This window comes from Oryctolagus cuniculus, chromosome 13, assembly GCF_051225735.1.
Source record: "Oryctolagus cuniculus isolate XC-2025 breed Fujian yellow rabbit chromosome 13, ASM5122573v1, whole genome shotgun sequence".
Lineage (NCBI taxonomy): Eukaryota > Metazoa > Chordata > Mammalia > Lagomorpha > Leporidae > Oryctolagus > Oryctolagus cuniculus.
In genome coordinates, this window is record NC_142879.1 from 29795809 (window position 1) to 29815402 (window position 19594).

Here is a 19594-nt window from a genome sequence, read left to right on the forward strand (position 1 = left end):
ACAGTTTTTTCATAGTTTAACTCACTATCACACAACTGTTCACATTTTAAATGTATGAAGTCATACTATATAATTAAGTCTGAAAGACTTGAATTTACATGGGTATAAATATTAAAAATTGGCAGGTATATTAGAGAACTTAGATATTATAGAATATTAGCTTTTATATATGGGACATCAGTACTCCTATAAAGTTTTGGGTTTAGATCCTTAGAAACCAATCCTCAGAGAGGTTTTCAAAGCCACCATCCTTTATTCATGAGGTTGTTGGGAGGTGTTGGAATGCATGTGGCCCACTCCCTTGTCTTGGGTTGCCTGGATAGACAAAGTGTCATCTGAAGTACAACAACCAATGGATTCCATGCATGTGGTTTCTATTAATACTAATAACTGAAAGACTAACAACTGAAAATGACTCTGAATGACTTCTCCTACCCATAAAAAATGACCATAGTGTTGTTCTTGTGTATGAAGAAACATGAAAAATGCAACCATGTTTTTAAAGTGATTAGAGGGACTTTCTTAAATTATTTTTTGGAGAAATAGAACTCTTATATCTTTATTTATTTTTTTTTTAAGATTTATTTTAAAAGAGGGAGAGGAAGGAGGGGGGAGAGAGCTCTTTCATCCGCTTGTTCATTCACTAGATGGCCACAAAGGCCAGTGCTGGGCCAGGCCGAAGTCAAGATCTTCATTTGGGTCTCCCCTGTGGGTGACAGGCCTCAAACACCTGGGCTATCTACTGCTGCTTTTCCCAGGCCAGTGGCAGGTAGCTGGATTGGAAGAGGAGCACCAGGTCATGAACTGGCACCCATATGGGATTTCAGCATCATAGGCAGCAGCTTAAACTTCTATGCCACAATGCTGGCCCCAAACTATTATTTTTTAAGTCATTATTTGTCCTATGTATGTAAACATAAAATACACCAGGGATAATACTCTGACTTCATAAATTATGTATCAGCAGAATTTTATATATGATGAAGATGGATAGATAGCTATATTTTAGGGCAGGGGAGGTACAGTGATTTGTATTGTTTAATTGGTAGTGAGTCTACCTTATGTGTTTGTTTTTTCTTAACAGAATCAAAGAATCTTCAGGATGGCAACAGGTGTTTACAAGCCCATATTTGGATTGGACAATTGAACGAGTAGCTTTAAATGCAAAAGTGGTTGGAGGTCCACATGGAGACAAAGACAAAATGGTTGCTGTTGCCTCAGAGAGTAGCATCATCCTGTGGAGTGTGCAAGATGGTGGAAGTGGAAGTGAGATTGGTAGGAAGAGTCTTGTCTATGTTGCGTTGTACTGGTCAGAAAATATTTTGAAGTTTAAGAGACAGTGATCCTAAATACAAAAACTAACCTGGATTATAAGCTAGAGCTGCTGCAGGGTCTAGTAATAATGAGACTACCCCGTGTGAGAGGAATGAACTGATAAAGGGGGGGAAAATCGATGATTTAGAAAGAGGGAATCATTTTTCACCATGTTGTTCCAACTGAAACCTGGTTCAATGTGAGAATGTTGCTCTTCCCGAATCCCACTCAGTGTGGCTGCTTTTTCTTCACCTGTCTTGGGTCACTGGGCGTTAGGTGGGGCAAATAACTCTTCTCATCATTGTTGCTTCTAGACCAGAAATTAAGTTTTGTGACCCTTAATGATCTTAAAAAATTTTCTTCAGAGTCTATGTGTAGGGTTTTGTTTTGTTCTGGTGGTCTTTCTTTTTCTTTCTTGCTTGCTTTCTTTTTTTTTTTTTTTTTTTTTTTTGATTTATTTATTTAAAAGAGTTAGATCTTCGATTTGCTGGCCGCAATGGCCAGAGTTGGGCTGATCTGAAGACGGGAGCTTCTTCTGGGTCTCCCATTTGGGTGTAGGGGCCCAAGGACTTGGACCATCTTCTGCTGCTGCTTTCCCAGGTACATTAGCAGGGAGTTGGATCAGAAATAGAGCAGCCAGGACTTGAACCAGCACCCATATGGGATGCCAGCCCTGCAGGCTGCAGCTTTACCCACTATGCCACAGCGCTGGCCCCTATGTGTAGGTTTTTATCTATTGTTATTTACCATGTTAGAAATGAAACTAAATGTTTTCTAAATACTTCTCAATTTAAAAATTATAATAAATCTATTGCATGATAACATTAAAAAAGTAATAAAATATAACTAACTGACTTTTCCAGCAAAAAAATGGACCTAAGGGATACCTGTAACTGTAGGCATCCCCACCACCACCTGAAATCCCTCTCCTATTCCTCTCCTCCTTTCTCCCTTAAGACTATTTCCAGTTAGGTCACTGAAGCACTATTTTCTAGTTTTGGGTTTTTTTTTTTTTTCATTCTTCTTATCAAATTTCACTGATCTGTCTATAATGATTTTTGCTCTGTTTCTGCAACATTCAATCTATAGTTAATCCTATCTAGTGAATTTTGTTTGAAATGTTAAAATTGACTTGGATTATATTTTATAGTTTTTCCCTACTAGAATTTCCTTTTACTCATTATGCATACTTTACTGAATCAAGCATAATCATCATAACTTTTTATTGAAGTTTTTGTCTTCTAATTCCAGTATCTCAGTCACCTCATTTTTAACTTTTAGATCACATTTTCTTCATGTTTAGAAAGTTGTGGCTTTTTGGTTTTTGAGGATTTTTGGTTTTGTTTTTGTTCATTTTATTTGAAATGCAGAAAGACAGGGGCAGACAGAGAGAAAGATCTCCCATTTTGCTGGTTCATTCTTCAAATACTTCTAACAGCTGAGACTGGGCAGAGCCAAAACCAGGAGCCTGGAATTTGATCTGTGTTTCTCATGTAGATGGCAGGGATCCAAGTACTTGAGTCATCACCTTTTACCTTCCAGGGTAAAAGTAGCAGGAAGCTGGAATCAAAAGCACAGCTGAGACTTGAACTACACAATCTGCTATGGGATGCAGGCATCCGAGGCAGTAAGTTTAACTGCTGCACCAAACACCTTCTCCTAGATTATTTTGATTAGGTTTTAGAGTTTTGCATGATGCATTATGTAGGGGTTGTGGATAGTGTCGCCTTCCTTTAAAAGATAAGAGTTCTGTCACGGCAGATAAATTACTAGAGGATCATCTTGATCCTGTTAGACTTGTTTTAATGCTTTGTTGGGGTAGGTAAACTCTTCCAGTTTTATTTCTAATTTGAAGGCATGGTTCCTTCACAAGGGTGTGTTTTTTACGCCCACAGTGCTGCCCTTCTGGTGTGTCAACTGAATTCCTGAGGTGTTCAGGAAGGGCTCTGTACTTTATTGACCTGGAGCTCCTGCTTTCTTGTGTCCCTGGGGAATTCTCATCCTATTCAGGTACAGCTGGGCCTCAGCTAAGGTCTCAGAGACATTCTCATGCAATTTTGTACCACTCTCATCACCAGCCTGGCACAGTTCCCTCTTCCTTATGCCTTGCCTACAAATTCTAGCCTCCAAATCATTGCCTTCTCACCTCAGGGAAACCATCAGTCTTCACTTAGGTGTTGTTTCCCTGTGATGAAACCATCAGTGTTCACTTAGGTTTTGCTGTGACGGAAAGTATCCTTAAGCAGAAAGCCAGAGCAGATGTGGGGCTTATCTTGTTTACATTTTCCATCTTTAAAGCCCTCTGCTGCCTGTTGTCCTTACCTAACAACAGTTGCCTGCTGTGTTTAATCCAGTTTGTTGTTTTAAATCAGCAAGTAATTTGCCACCACTTACTCCATTATGGTTAGCAGCAAAAGACCTCCCTAATAACTTTAGAAAAAGATTTTTTAGCATTAAACGTTTTTAAATTGTATCACATGGTAATTTACAGTAGGAAATACGCTATGATTTTTTTCCCTTTTTCCAGTTGCTATTTGTGATATACCAGTAAACGAAGGAGATTTTATTCCTTGCTTTGTTTTCAAAGACTAACTTGTTGGGTAGCTATGTTATGAGATGGTGCAGTACTAATTTGTTCGTGGCCTTAACAGAAGCCATCTGTTGTTAAAAATTTTCTTCAGAATTTGACACCATCCAAAGAAATTGTTAGAGCTGGTAAGTCTATAGTAGAGCTCTCCCAGAGGCAGAACTCCCTTCCTTATAACTTATGTAAGTCAGTGCTGCTGGACTGCTGCTGCAATAAGCAATATTTTACTGAGAAGGCCCCTTAAGACAGGAACTTAATCATTACTTACACTGTGTCTTCCCTGTGGATAGTGGTCAGGATGGTTGAGCCTAAGCAGGAGTGACACATGAAGCTTCGGGAGGCCATTCAGAATGTCTTCCTTGATTTCCCAGAACCTCATCCTTCTTCACCTAATCCATGTAGTTGGTTTCTTGCTGTTTCTGACTTTTTCACAGCCTATAGTACTGAATATTGTTGGCCACACGTGCTGTGAAAAATTATTTGGCATCAAAATTAAAGTACTAGTATCTAGGAATCCTTAAAATTGTATACAGTATGAAATAATAACTTTTAAAGTGGCAGGTTTCTCTCTTAATTCTCCTCAAAGGGCTTAGCTTTTTGTATGCGTTTCATTTTGCTTTTGCATTTTGGTTGACAATTTGGGCTGAGATAATGTGTTCATGTGCATGTTTATATAAATATCCATACATATATATAAGGAGGAAACATTTCTAGCAGTACTTACCAGTCTTTTTTTGTTTTAAAAATTTTGTCTAGTATACATCGTTTTTCTTTCTGCTAGATGCCTGGCTTTCTTACGATTGGTTAAGAATTTTGAAGGTAGCATTCTGCCACTGGGATTGTATATAGAAAAACAAAAAGAAAACTTAGCACTGGGATAAGATTCAGAATAAGTCAGTTATCTTTTGTGTCTTGTTCTATTAGAGCATACTGTAGTTGGTTTTAGCTGCAGTTTTACATTTAATTTTTTTTCCACATGTGTTCTTCAAGGCCTTTTATATCTTTGTTTTCTTCAGCTAAATTGTAACTTTTCATATTAGCACAGGTGCTTCTTAGGAAACATACCAATCAACCTGATACTTGAAATAGCTAAAAATCTACCCAAGATAGTATTTTATAGGTGAGTTATTGTTTCAGCATAATTAGAAAAACAGAAATTTCCCATGCAATGTTTTTCAGATAAGTAAATTGTAACATATTTAAGTTGAGTATGATCATTGAGACACTTAGTTTGGACTCTTTTGTAGGTAAGATATGTAAAGGGTAAAGAATAATTAGTTTGATTAAAAATGTTGACTTTTAAAAATGTAGAAAGGTAGCAAACAAAGGTACTTTGAGAGCCAGTATTCCAATCCAGTCTCCTGACTGCTAGTGACTCTGCTGAAGAGAAAGAACCATGTGGGGCCGTAAATGTCATAGCGAGAGAAGCTAGAATTCTCTTCTTAGGCATTCTTGAGTCTTTTGCCCTTAATATGGGATGTTTGCCCCTTTACAGCTTCCATCATCTACACTGCCTCGTCCCTTTTCTCAGGTTTCCTGGGTTTGCCTGATCCCAATCCTCCAATTTGCTGAATTCTTATTTACCCTCTTAGAACCCAGCTAAGGTTGCTTTTTTGCTAAGATGTAATCTCAAACCCCTTTCCTACTCTTTAAATACCCTGTTCATTCTTCTGTTGTGTTTGCATTTTATAATTGGTGGTTTGAAATTTTTTTCTCTAATAAACTAAGTTCCTAGTTACATACTGTCTTCCCATGCTTTTAAATAGAAGGCTTAATATAGTGCCTTTTGGATTGATTGAGATTACAGTGTTGGGAAACAAAAGGTATAAAGTAAACCCCTGAGTAAAAGGCTTGAATGTTTTTGAGTATAATGTGATTTCTTTTTTTTCCTTTCCGCTTATTTTTAGACACATCCTAGATAGATAAGATTGCCAAATCTATGTCTTCAGATTAGCAGTATATGAACATACTACACTGCATGTAAATCTCCCAAGGATTTTATGAAAATGCAGTAGGTTTTCTGATGTAATGGGTCTGGCATGGATCCCAAGATTCTTTTCAGTTTATTAGTACTTTGTTCATTTAAAAACTACCAGCTTATTGTGATGCTAGAATAGGATTGGGGACTGCAGCTTCACATAACAAGGTATCATACTCGTACTGTTATGAGATTGCTTGGGACAGACTCTTCCCTGCCTTGGATTTCATAAGCTGCTTAATGAGCTTCCCCATTTCTGGTCTGCAAAGTGTCTGGCACATAATTAGTGAAAATGAGAATCGGTTTAAATTAGTAACTTTTATGATGTCTTTAATCCAGATTTTGATTAATTCCAAAGGTGGTGACTGACTAACCTCTTTGTTTTTTCATTTAAGGAGTGTTCAGCCTTGGCGTTCCTGTAGATGCTCTCTTCTTTATTGGTAACCAGTTGGTGGCTACAAGTCACACAGGGAAAGTGGGAGTGTGGAATGCTGTCACTCAGCACTGGCAGGTTAGTGGTTTTTTTTTTTTTTTTAAAAGGTTTATTTATTTTTTACTTGAGAGTCAGAGTTACACAGAGGAGAGGCAGAGAGAGAGAGAGAGAGAGAGAGAGAGGTCTTCCATCCGATGGTTTACTCCCCAATTGGCTGCAATGGCCGGAACTGCGCTGATCCGAAGCCAGGAGCCAGGAGCTTCCTCCAGGTCTCCCATACGGGTGCAGGGGCCCAAGGATTTGGGCCATCCTCCACTGCTATCCCAGCCATAGCAGAGAGCTGGGTTGGAAGTGGAGCAGCCAGGACTTGAACCGGTGCCCATATGGGATGCCGCCGCTTCAGGCCAGGGCATTAACCCACTGTGCCACAGCGCCGGCCCCGGCAGGTTAGTTTTAATTAAAGCACATTACAGAGGTAAAGATACTTCTGAAACTTATGCTGCTTATGCGTCTTTGATTCCTAAAGAATAGTGGTTTTGGTTTTGAATATACAGAATATTGAATATATTTAGTGGTAAATTGTTTCTAGACACAAATGTGACTGTTTTCCAGAAGTTTGTTACTGTTGTTTGACATTTCTTCATTTCCTTGAAATGTTTTAAATCTCATGTTTTGGGCACAGTAGTCAAGGAACATTTTACTTCTTGAGTGGAATCACAGTCTGTGTAATTTAGAAAAGATAGCCAGCTAAACACACACAAGTTCTTGTGAGGAATACGAGGTAAGACTTAGACAATGTTAATACCTGATTCTGAAGAAAAGAGGAAAACTAAGAACAGTCAATGTAGAGTGACATCATCAGATTCATATTTTGGAAAGATAATAGTGGTGTCTACATGAAAAGTGGACTGGAGATTAGGGGAGTCTACTATAGCAGACTTCAACAAAAGAAACAGCTTCACCAAGAGAAAGATCATCCTATCTGCTGGTTTACTCCCCAAATGGCTATAATGGCTGGAGCTGAGCTGATCCGAAGCCAGAAGCTTCTTCCAGGTCTCCCACACAGGTGCAGGGGCCCAAGCACTTGGCCCTTCTTCCACTGCATTCCCAGGCCATAGCAGAGAGCTGGATCGGAAGTGGGACAGACAGGACTTGAACTGGTGCCCATGTGGGTGCCGGACTGCGGTTGGCAGCTTAACCAGCTATGCCACAGCGCCAGCCTCTCAAAGATGAGTTTGAGATTTATTTCAGAGACTTCCTAAAATGACAGGACTGGTATCTGATGTGGAGAATTAGATAAATATGTAGCTTTGGACTTTTGAGTTTTAACAATCAAGTGGCTGATGGTATTTTTGTTCAATAGAGAACATAGGAAGAGAAACAGATATGCTGGTGAGTAGGGTGAAGAATAATTAGTTTGATTAAAAATGTTGACGTTTGTGATTTTGGCATCCAAGTACAGGTTTGGGGATATAATTGAGAGAACTCCTTTGGAATTTAGAAAAGTAGAAATGTTTAGAAACAGAGACTTGTAATACAGTAGTTAGGTGATAATTTCAAAAAATGAGAATTGGTTAGAATTTTCAGTTGAGATTGTATTGAGAAGGAAAGAAAAGCCAAAGGTAAAGCTGTGGGGGAACATCAGTATTTCAGGGGCCAACGCAGAAAACCAAGAACCAGAAGGATACATGTGATATGATTGAGAAGGTCCATGGGTTTGGCATTAGGGCATCATTTGAAAATGTGTATTAATTAGATTGTGTTGGGAAACCTACATTATAGGAATTGATATCAGAACTAGAGACCACACATTCAGAGTTAGGTTCAGTACTAGGGACAGCAGCAAGAGATTTCTGACTTGTTTCAGGACTGGAGTTTTAATAAAAGGGATAAGAACGTATATAGATGGCAAGGTAACTGAAATTGTAAGATCAAGAAGTGATAGTAAGGAAGTGCTAGAGGCAAGTTAAAGAAAATCATGACTTAATGTGGAGCGAGAATTGCTGGCAAAAGTTAAGTAGTTGGGGCCAGACATTGCTTTTAAAAGGTTTTAGAGCTGCAGCAGTTTTCAGCGATGTAGTCAGTTTAAATCACCCGTTGAATTCACTTAAAGATGAAAGGAAGCTGTAAGGGACATCAGTATAAATGTTTAGATGCCAGGAGAATAATGGAGAATTGGATAAAAGTAAGCTGATCCAGGTGCCCAGAGCCTCAGCAGAGGTGATTGGCTGACCTGAGTGACAGCAGGGCAGAGTTATGATAGGTGACTATGCGGTGTGATGGACTTGGGCTGGCGGGAGTATTCTTGAGATCTTGAGTTTCTGAGACACAACAGAAATCATGAGAGGATAAAGGGATTATAATCTGGGAAAAATAGGTTTTATTTATAATGAAGATATTGAAGTCATGCTTATGAAAAACAAAATATTAGAGTGGCCTTCCACATAGGCATAGCAGAAGGCATGGTAGTGGTTGCCTATATAAAAATAATGGGCCAAGGAATGTGGGAAGGACTGGTCTAGATGTATCTAGTGTTCAGGTAGAGGAAGCTGATCATAAGGGGTCTTTTGCTGGTGACAGTTCTATAATGGAGGGTATGATTTGTAATAACTTGCCAAAGTTCTGCTCTTAGATGGGTTACTAGGTCAAGTCTGAGCTTTTAGCTGCTAGACAAATCCACTCTGCCTGTGCTATAAAAATGCTGAAGTCCATCTGGGCTCCTCAAGGCACATGCTTCATTATTACCTTCTTTTGAATTTTTATCTTACATATGAAAGTTAGGGTTTTCAAAGTGGATACTTTTAGTCTCATGCATAACCCAATACTTCTTCCTTGGTATATGCATGAATTGAAAACTGTATCTGACAAAGTAGATTTGCTACACATTTCAAGAAGACCTTGGGAAAATTGAGCATTCGTGTAGCAAACAAGCCTTATAGCCTAGCTAGATGAATTTCTTTGTAGTGTAGTGCAGAGAGGGTAAGTGATGTCTCAGCATCTGATCTGCAAATCTCAACAGACAGTGGTGACCAGAGGCTGCCTTCTATGACTTGTGGCACTGCTTCATTAGGTTCTGATTTGGCCCTTAGCAGCAGTTCTGTCCATAAATAACACAGACAAGACAACCCTTGTAAATCTGGACTCTGATTGTATTATCAAGATTGATGATGAGGTATACAAACCACTAAAGAGAGAATAAGCAAACGTGTGTATGTTTAAGCCGAAAAGCTGCTGTGAAATTTTTGTTGTATAGCAGTTTCTCAAGTCAGTTTCAGTGAAACACGAAAATTTCAGTGAAACACGAAAATTTTGCATCAGCATTGTGTCTGCTTTAGGTAAGAGAAAAAAGTTAAATGTTTCAGTTTCTTGTTTTTATTTAATCCTCCAGCGCACACTAAATTGTCTTCAAAAAAAAAAAGTAATGAGAAGGAATTAATTCATGTTGTCAAATAGGTAACCTAAGCTTAGTTTCTTAACTTGTAGGCATGACTTCCCAAACTGTTCAAGTTTAAATGCAGACTTACACTGGAAATCTAGATACTATGCATTTCATTCTCATGTAAAAGTTTGGGAAGTTAGTCCTGCTTCCTAAAGGGTTTGGGAATTCTCCCTGTTCTTTCTGAGGACTAGAGACACTCGGGCAGTGTTACCGTCTGAGTTACTGCCTAGCCTCCACGTCAACAGTAGAGTTTGAGGACGAAATACTGGCTCTAGCAGCAAGGATTCAGAATGAGTTTGTATGATCTGTTGGGCTGGCCTGGATAAGAATTGGAGAGGTTTTTTTTATTTAACTTGTCTGCTTTTCTTTGTAAGGTACCTGTAGCAGGCTTTTTTATTTTGGTTTGGTAATGAGTTTATAACCCCCCCTCATGTAGGAATAAAGTGGACTTTGGAGTCTTTGTCCCACATTTTTTTTGGGGGGAAAAACTGTCCTTAGCATTTACAGGAAGATAGTGAAAGTAACTGACATGTAAAAATACTGTTCACTAAGAAAGCAGTACGTATTTGTTTAGCATGAATAGTAGCAGTTGAACCTGCTGCAAAAATCTGGAGATTTAGGTCTGCCTCCGCTTCCAAGAAGATGGGGGAAATTTTGCTCCGTTTTTGATGTGTGGTGGTGGTAGTAACTAAGGGAACCCATCCCTTAGAAACTGAAACAAAAGTATTCAAATTAGCAAAAATTTATGAATGAGTGTCAGAACTCAGATTGAGTTGCTGATCTAGGATTATTTATGTTTCTTGATGCAGATAGAAAACCACATGGGAGACTTTCACAGGAAAAGGCACACTTTTTACTGAAAGGGAGCTTGTAACATTCCCAAATTCATAAACTGTGCCTGGAAGCAAATGAGAAGTTCATCTTCACAAAACATTTTATCTTTTCCTTACAACTTGGAAATGATTGAACAATTAGAAAGCTATTACAGAGGGACCAGCGCCGTGGCTCACTTGGTTAATCCTCCACCTGCGGCGCCGGCATCCCATATGGGCACCAGGTTCTAGTCCCAGGTGCTCCTCTTCCAGTCCAGCTCTCTGCTGTGGCCCGAGAGGGCAGTGGAGGATGGCTCAGTGTCTGGGCCCCTGCACCTGCATGGGAGACCAGGAGGAAGCACCTGGCTCCTGGCTTCGGATCCACACAGCGCCGGCTGTAGCGGCCATCTGGGGAGTGAACCAACAGAAGGAAGACCTTTCTCTTTCTCTCTCTCACACTAACTCTGTCAAATAAAAAAAAAAGAAAAGCTATTATAGAGTGAATTTCCAAAGTCATTAAAGAGGTAGAGTAAGGAGTAGACTGTAATGTAGGAATAGGAACAATCAGAAAGAAGAAATTGAGGCTGGGGGCACTGGTTCATGTCCCAGCTGTTCCACTTGCTATCCAGCTCTCTGCTAATGGCCTAGTAAAAGCAGTGGAAAATGGCCCAAATGCTTGGGCCGCTGCCAATCTTTTTTTAAAAAATATATTTCCATTTTATTGAAAAGGCAGAAACTCAGAAACAGACACATAGGCTGATAAATATTTTCCATCCACTGATTCAGTCCCCAAATGCCTGCAATAGCCAGGGCTGGGCCAGATAGAAGTCAAAAGCCTGGAACTCCAGCCAGCTCTCCCACATAGGGGGTGAAGACCCAATCATCTTGCTGCTTCCCAGGGTATGCATTAGCAGGAAGCTGGAATCAAAAGTGGAGCTGGGGACTCAAGAGACAGGCATCCCAAGAGGTATAATCAGAACTGCTGCAGCGAACACCTTCCCTGTCCCAGTCCTCCCGCCCTCCTGCTGTGATGGTTCTAGAGTAGCAGTTGAAGCTTTCCCATAGTGCTGGAGGAATTAGGAGCGTGTACATGACCTGCTTAAGAGAAGTCATTATTTTCAGATTTTACCCAGCTTTTGTTTTAAATTAGAATGAATGTAAATACTTAGTCCACACTTGATGTGTTGTCGGGCATTCTCTTTCCCCTTCATCCGCCTCACTCACAGCTGGCTTTGTCAAGCTTCACCTCTCTGAACCCTTCTTTGGTCTTTGCTCTCTTTCCCCTCTGACATTGAGATAACAGTCCTTCTGCCCTCTCCCTAGAATGGGAATCTAGTGATCATGAACAGGAGAAGGAAAGCATCTGTCTAAATACAGAAAGCAAAGTACTCTTGTAGCAAATATCACTTGAAAAAATTTAAAAGGAGCTGCACTAACGGCTCTTCACGCTTCCCTGGGGCATGAATGTGCATGTATATGTGCACCTATGCTCTAAAAGTTCATTTTCTAACTAAAACTCAATGTTGGTTGTTTATCAGAAGACTCAATTTTCTAGAAAACCGAGTGGAAAATAGAAATTATAAATGTTTCTAACATCTAATAATTTCACATCAGGTTCAAGATGTTGTTCCTATAACTAGCTATGACACTGCTGGGTCATTCCTTCTACTGGGATGTAATAATGGATCAATATATTACATAGGTAAGTTTCTAGCGACTTAATAAGCTCCTATTTGATAGGATTTTTAAATGAGAAAAAAATGTTTTAAAGTAGATTGTTCTAGTATGTTTTACATCTTGGAAACTTTTTTAGATATGCAGAAGTTCCCTTTGCGGATGAAGGACAATGATCTTCTGGTGACGGAACTGTATCACGACCCCTCAAATGATGCTATCACTGCTCTCAGTGTTTACCTCACACCCAAAACAAGTTAGTGCTTCACGAGTTGTTGCCAATTTTTGAAGTGTTTGAGAATGTGTTTATATACATTACTTTTGTTAAGTGACTTGGTAAAACTAATCAGATCCTTTATTTTTAACTGCCTAGTGCCTAGGATTTCATCTCTATTAGTCTAAAATTTATCCTGCAGTCAAATATGACCAGTAAACAAGCATAATTTAGGTGGGAAATTAAAACTGCCTTCACTTAAAAATCAGGCTTTTAAATTTTTTTTTTTTTACCAAGAAAAAGCAAAACTATTCTGTATTGGAAAATAAGCTTATTTCTCTGGAAATTTTTAAATTTGAGGAAAGGATATATGATTTGGAAGTTTAATATAAATTTCATTGCCTTTCAGAAGCCACTGCTATCAGGTTAACAGAATAGTTCTGTAAAGTGTTAAGAATTTTTGTATTCTAGAGTTAAAAATAAACAAATGGGAAACTTAAAATTTTTCTACAGTGAAAAGATTTCAAAGAAATACTGGTATCCATCCAGTAGTACTAACAGGTTTAAGTGTGTCACTTGTACAAAATCATTATTACACTGAATTTATTAGAGGAAATCATAATCTCTAGTATGAAAGAAAGTATATATAAATGCATTTGGTTTAAATTATACAAGATTTTATCTGTATTGCTCTAGGACAGGGGTTAGTAAACCATGAATTGCTGGCCAAGCCAGATTAACAGTTTTGTATAATGTCTTTGGCTGCTTTTATGCCACAGAGACAGTTGAGAGGTTGTGACAGATTATCATGCAAATTTTAAAATATATGACCTCTGCTTCTTCATATAAAGTTTGCTGACCCCTGCTCTAGAGTGAGGCATGGATTTATTTTTGCAATTTAAAAATGTAGATTAAAAATGAGAAAGTTCTAGAAAGCAAAAGCACATCTTTTGTAGTGGCAAGAACACTTTACTCAGGTGATATGACGTGTTTTCCATGATTTTTTAAAAATGATTTATGTGTGTGGAAGAGTAACCGAGAAAAAGGGATACACAGCTTCCATCCATTTGTTCGCTCCCCAGATGCCTGCAGTAGGGGTTGAAGCAAGCTGAAGTCAGGACCCAGGCACTCTGTCTAGGTTTTCCACATGGGTGGCAGGGACTCGAGCATTTGGGACATGATCTGCTGCTGCCTTCAGGCACTAGCAGTAAACTGGATTGGAAGCAGAATGGCTAGGACTTGAACCAGGCACTGTGATAGAAGATGTAGGCGTCCCAACCAGCATCTTAATCTGCTTCACCACAGTGCCTGCCCTGGAGACTTTCTGATCAAGTAGTAATAACTGGAAACGTGAAGGGTTTACAATGCTTTGTAAAAATACAGATTATTGAGCTTCATCCTATCTTTAAATTTGTGGTGGTGGTGGGGTCTTAAAAAATCCATAGCTGAACCTGATATGATTAGCTTTATGTAATTGAAGCATCATATTTAAGTATGATGTAAGCAATGTAATGTGTGTGTATATATTTCCATAGTTCAGTGTCTTGAAGCTGTTAAACAGTATTATACTTGATTATAATTCAGTATTTTGCAAAAGTAAAACAAACGGTCATTCTAATCTAGAAGTAATTCAGAATATTGCTTTAAGAATACTGTTGTTTAATGGTATTCTTGGTGTGACATATTTATTAATTCCTTCACCATGCATTGAGTCCATACTATGTGAGGCAGTCTGTAGGGTGGATAAATATGAGTGTGGGTCACATAGAAATAGACATGCAAATAAGTGCAGAATGGGCTTTGTAGAATTGTATCAGGAAGGAGGTGAGTAATGCTAACTCAGAACGAAGGTTAGAAAGGGGCTGACAAAGAAAATAACTTTTTGAGATGGCCAGAGAAATCTCAATATTTCTTTGTTCAGCTGGATTTGGGGCTGACAGAACATTTTATTATAGGAGAGCCTTTTTTTAATCCTCACCTAACATTTCACCTTTCGACTTTTGACCTTATGTAGGCGTCAGTGGTAACTGGATCGAGATTGCGTATGGTACGAGCTCTGGAGCAGTGCGAGTGATTGTCCAGCACCCAGAGACAGTTGGATCAGGTCCTCAGCTTTTTCAGACTTTCACAGTTCATCGAAGTCCTGTTACAAAAATCATGCTGTCAGAGAAGCATCTCGTATCAGGTAATGCGATTCTGTTAGTACTGGTAAGGGCTCCACCTCATATAAAACCTTGTCCTGTGTGCCATCTTTTATATTCCTGCAGATTTATAAAAGCAGTGTTTTATGTAAGAAAAATATTAAAAGAAATGGTAGAAAAGCTTAACTCAAGAAATCCTATGATTGTTTTTAAAGATGCAGTTTTTCCCAGTTTTAATATACATTAGTTTATTGGATCTTTTATTATCATTTTGTTCTTATGGCTTACCTTATTTATTTTTCATAAACCTGTTAAAGATTTAGAGAAATTTTCCAATGTTGAATTTTAATGTAAATCTTGTTGATTATCTTAAGATGTAATACTAAAGCTATAGGTTTATATATGTGTTTTGATATTTGATTATTTTGTAGACATTCTACTAATTAGAATTTTCATATTTGAAGAAAATAATATTTTTGTAGATTTCTAGTTCCTTATAGTCATAAAAAGTATTTTTAAATTTAGATAGCTAAAAGATAGTAGTTTTCAAGTTTGTTCTGATAAGGTAAAATTCATTGCATATGATAGATGCTTTTTCAAAGGCTTTGCAATAATTGAATTATGAGGCAGGTTTATCAGTAGAGCTTGCTTTTTTGAAGAGTCTTACATTAACTCTTGTAGAACATGTGCTGCCCAGCTTAAGGTTTTTATAAAGATTTTCCTATCTTAGTTTTATTTACATGAAGACTGTCTAAAAGATATGCGTCTTTAACTGTTAGTCTGATTAAACACCAAGTGAGGCTGAAATGTCTTACTCAATGGGGGAATGATTATATTTTCATTGAACATCTAGTTGTTTGGGATATAATCACAGTTATGTTTTCCTGAAAAAATTTCTTAAGTCTTTCATATATGAGATTGTCCGAGAGCTCTTTCTTAGACTCTGAGGTGTTGTGACTCCAAGATTTTTCCTTCTGCTTGTGCCCTTCCAGAAAGTTCCAAACTTGTACATCTAGTGTACCTGGCCACACTAGAATTTTTGATGGCTGAAGAACCCCCTCAGTGCACAGTATCATTTACTCATGCTGAGTATCTGAGTCAGCCTTGATTCTCCCCTTCCCTCCCCTCCCTCGTGTATATAATCTGTCAGTCTTTTAGGCCTTGTTAGAGTCTATGTCACACATGTGATCACTTCTCATTGCTGCCTCCCCAATAAGAGGGTACTTCAGAAGGTCACGATATGATGAAAAACATACATAGATTTCAGTTTTTTAACACCAAAACCAGTGCATTCTTGTACTGCAGTCTTCATCATTTCTCTTCTAAATTACTATAGTAGTCTTGCAACCCATTTTTTAATTTTGCCTTTAAATGGTACGTGTTCTGCAGAGCATTCCAAAGTATCTTTTAGTAATACAAACCATATGATTCCCACTTTGCATAGTATTTAGAATAAAATTTTACCATAGTCTCTGATTCTTCCTGTTATGGATCCCACCTTTGAAATCTTTTCCCAACTCCCTACACCACTTGTTGCTCATGACACTTTAACCTACTGGCTTTTCTTTCGTAAAAATCTCTCAGAACTTTTGCTCTTATTCTTTTCATTGTTTAGCCACTTGGCTAACCCTCTATCCAATAGTTGTTTCCTCTGACACCCTCTCTATTTGATTTCTTCATTGACTCCTCACTTGATCATTTATGTGTTTGCTTACTTATCATCTATCAATCACTTTGTTCTAGATAAGATCTCCCACCCCACTCTCTCTTCTCAATATTTAGCATAGTTCTTGGCACATAAAAGATACTGAGTAAATGTTGTATAAAGTAAAGCATTTTGATCCTATAGGCAAACACTATTTTGCAGAAGTGACAGTGTTAAAGGTTTCAATACTAATTACTATTATTTTGATGATAATAATGTTATTGTAGGATGTGATGCCAAGGAACATTTGTATTAACATCAGATAGTCCATGTAGGTTTGAAGTTTTTCAGTTTGCCAAGAAAAAGATCCAGTGTAACCAAAAATCTGAAGTATTATCTATTCTCAGTTATATAATTCTGCCACCTGGTGGATATCAACATATATGAACATATAATGACATTTTTCCTATAGTGTTTATTTTAAACCTTAAATAAAAACTTTAGATAACTAATGTAAACAAAACTGCCCAACTGAATCAACCAAAGTACCTAAATTATTTTTCTGTATTTTAGTAAGCTTACCATAAAACAGAGATTCCATTTCTAACAGAGTATGTGTTCAGAAAGAAACCAGGAGTTTGGGATGTATACCTACTTACTGCTGTTCCCAGTAAAACATAAAACTACTTGGAGTATGTTTCTTAAATACAGACTTATTTTATATAAAAATAATGCTCAGCTTTACTGCATAATCTGGATTTTCCTTAAAGTAACTATAAGATATTTCACTAATGTCATTTATGTCGATAATTATTCAATTACTTTGGATGTAGGTTAATAATTGACTTACATAAGCTGAAAGAATTTCGGTGGTTGGTTAAAAAAGAAAAAACCCAAAACTGATTAACTTTTTTTTCCCCATTTAAAAAATATTTTTCTGCTGGTTGATTCCCCAGATGGCCATAACAGCTGGAGTGCGGCTGAGCCAGGCCAAAGCCAAGAACCCCAAATTCCAGCCAGATCTCCCACAATGGTGGCAGAGAGGTCCAAGTACTTGGGCCATTTTTCACTGCTTTTCCAGGCACATCAGCAGAGAGCTGGGTCAGAAGCAGAGCAGCTGGAATTTAAATCAGTTCTCTGATACGGGATACTGTCATCACAGGTGATGGCTTATCCCACTGTACCAAATACTGGCCCCCAGACTTAATTTCAACATCTTCTTAGTCTTTTAATAAACAAACAAACAAACAAACAAAAAAAACCCTGCTGTAAGTTTAAATCCTGCTGACTATTTTTATAAGGATCCATAGATTTACTTATGTACCTTGTATTTCCAACCAGACATACTTTATTCAGCTTATGGTTATTCAGCTTATGGTTTTGGTCCCATTTTTGTTACAGAGGCACAAATAATGTACTACAGGTTGAACATCCCTAAACCAAAAATAAAATAAATCCCAAAGTTCCAGACTTTGGGAATCAAGAATGCTCAACCAATAAAGGCTGTGGAAAAACCCCAGGATCTGAAGCACTTCCACTGCCAAATGGAACAACCTGTATGATGTGTTAATGTACCTCATGGTGAAAACAGCTCGACTGTGTTTATGAAAGTGATTTTGATTGTGCCTTTATTGTCTAACAGCTCTCTCGTGTTCTCTGTCTCCCATAGTCTGTGCAGATAATAACCATGTCCGGACATGGACAGTTACACGATTCAGAGGAATGATCTCTACTCAGCCAGGTTCTACTCCCTTAGCATCATTCAAAATATTGTCTCTGGAGGAGACAGAAAGCCATGGTAGCTACTCTTCTGGAAATGACATAGGTAGGTTAGATTAATTTGGGGCAGTTAAAATGTAAAGTGATTTTTAAACAAATTTTTAATTTTGAAATTCATAACTTTCTGGAAAAGTATTATAGTACTTTTTATTGTTTAATATGAACAATTTTCATCTTATTGGTGTTTGTTTAAATAATGTCCTCTCCATTATTTTCTCCACTTTTGTTCATAACTGCACATTTGAAACCTGAAAATATTTTTCTTTTGCTGATAATTAACTGAAAATAAAAGTTGAAACTAGAAGAAAGAGCTTATTTTCTGATTTCAGCAAAAGGTACAAAAAGTTAGTTTGTATGGCATCCATACATGTGCAGTCATCAAGAGATTATTTCCATTACCCCAGAGCCCATTTGAAAGAATCTCTGCTATATATGTAGTTGTATCTCACTATCCTTACAATCAATCTATAGGACTTGGTTTGTTAATATACCTTTCTGTTCATCTGTATAAGCAGAAGTTATAGCATGAAGTACATTAGAAATAATTGTCATGAAAATACTAAACTTATATTCATCTAGAATTCACCCATAGTAAAGATTTCAAGATAATTATGTTTAAAAACTGTAAGCTACATTTAGGAAAAAAAAGTGTTAGATGATTTTATGCATGATGCTAGGAATTGCCACTTTGTGTTTTTATTTATTCATCAAGTACTCATTGAGTACTTTAGCTCCAACATTAATACTAACTTACAGTGTAGTCAGTAGGGGAAATAAAAAGAAAACAATTGTTTTGCACACTATGCTCAAGGACATAGGGCAGAAAAGCACCCAAGAGATAGCACTAAGATCTATGCTAACCTTCTTCACAACTATGGGGGGTTATATTATCCCAACTTAGTATTTTTAATTAATTTTATTTATTTGAGAGAGAGAATGATCTCCCATCCACCTGAGCCATCAGCCCTGCTTCCCCCCAAGGGTATACTTCAACAGGAAGCGGGAATTGGGACAACAGCAAAGCTGGGACTCAAACCAGGCACTCCAATATCAGGGCCCATCCTCCCAGGCCTCACTTAACAGTGCTGGAAACCGACATTAAGACAGAACACTTCTGAAGTCCTAGTTTATGAGCTCTCATGTAGAGGATGGTGGATATGGATGATTTTAGAAAGGATAGAGACCAAGAGAACCTAACAAGTTTGGAGAATGTCAAGAAGCTCACTGCCTACTGCATTACAGGGTATGTGGATAAGAATATCTGGACATGAGTCTAGGTGGATAGGCAAGGACAAGGTCACGGAGCGTCTCAAACTAAGGAATTTAGATTCCATCTTGTTAAGTAATGAGTTTCTAAGGAAATTTGAAAGTGATACTGGATTTACATTATATACATTTCATTCTCGAATGTGCAAAAAGACAGCAAGCAATGAAACAAACAAACAAACAAAAAAACCAGGAAGGAGCAATCAATTATCTAGTAAGGAGGAATCATTCAGTAAGACATGGGATAGAAGAGAAGCCTGGAGTCTTTGGAAATGGAGTAATGATGTTATTAACTGAAATATAGAAAGAGGG

At 37.9% G+C, this 19594-nt stretch overlaps 1 protein-coding gene across 5 annotated transcripts in view; it reads left to right on the forward strand.

Moving 5' to 3' along the window:
- The window catches only part of KCTD3 (potassium channel tetramerization domain containing 3), a 51928-nt gene that overhangs the window by 25202 nt on the left and 7132 nt on the right, over positions 1-19594 (forward strand). For all 5 annotated transcript variants that reach the window (XM_051820562.3, XM_051820563.3, XM_089312183.1 and 2 more), the window contains 6 exons: positions 1085-1275; positions 6275-6390; positions 12178-12265; positions 12377-12493; positions 14466-14636; positions 17907-18062. In XM_051820562.3, the coding sequence (XP_051676522.1) occupies positions 1085-1275; positions 6275-6390; positions 12178-12265; positions 12377-12493; positions 14466-14636; positions 17907-18062 (839 nt within the window). The remainder of the gene's footprint in view (positions 1-1084; positions 1276-6274; positions 6391-12177; positions 12266-12376; positions 12494-14465; positions 14637-17906; positions 18063-19594) is intronic.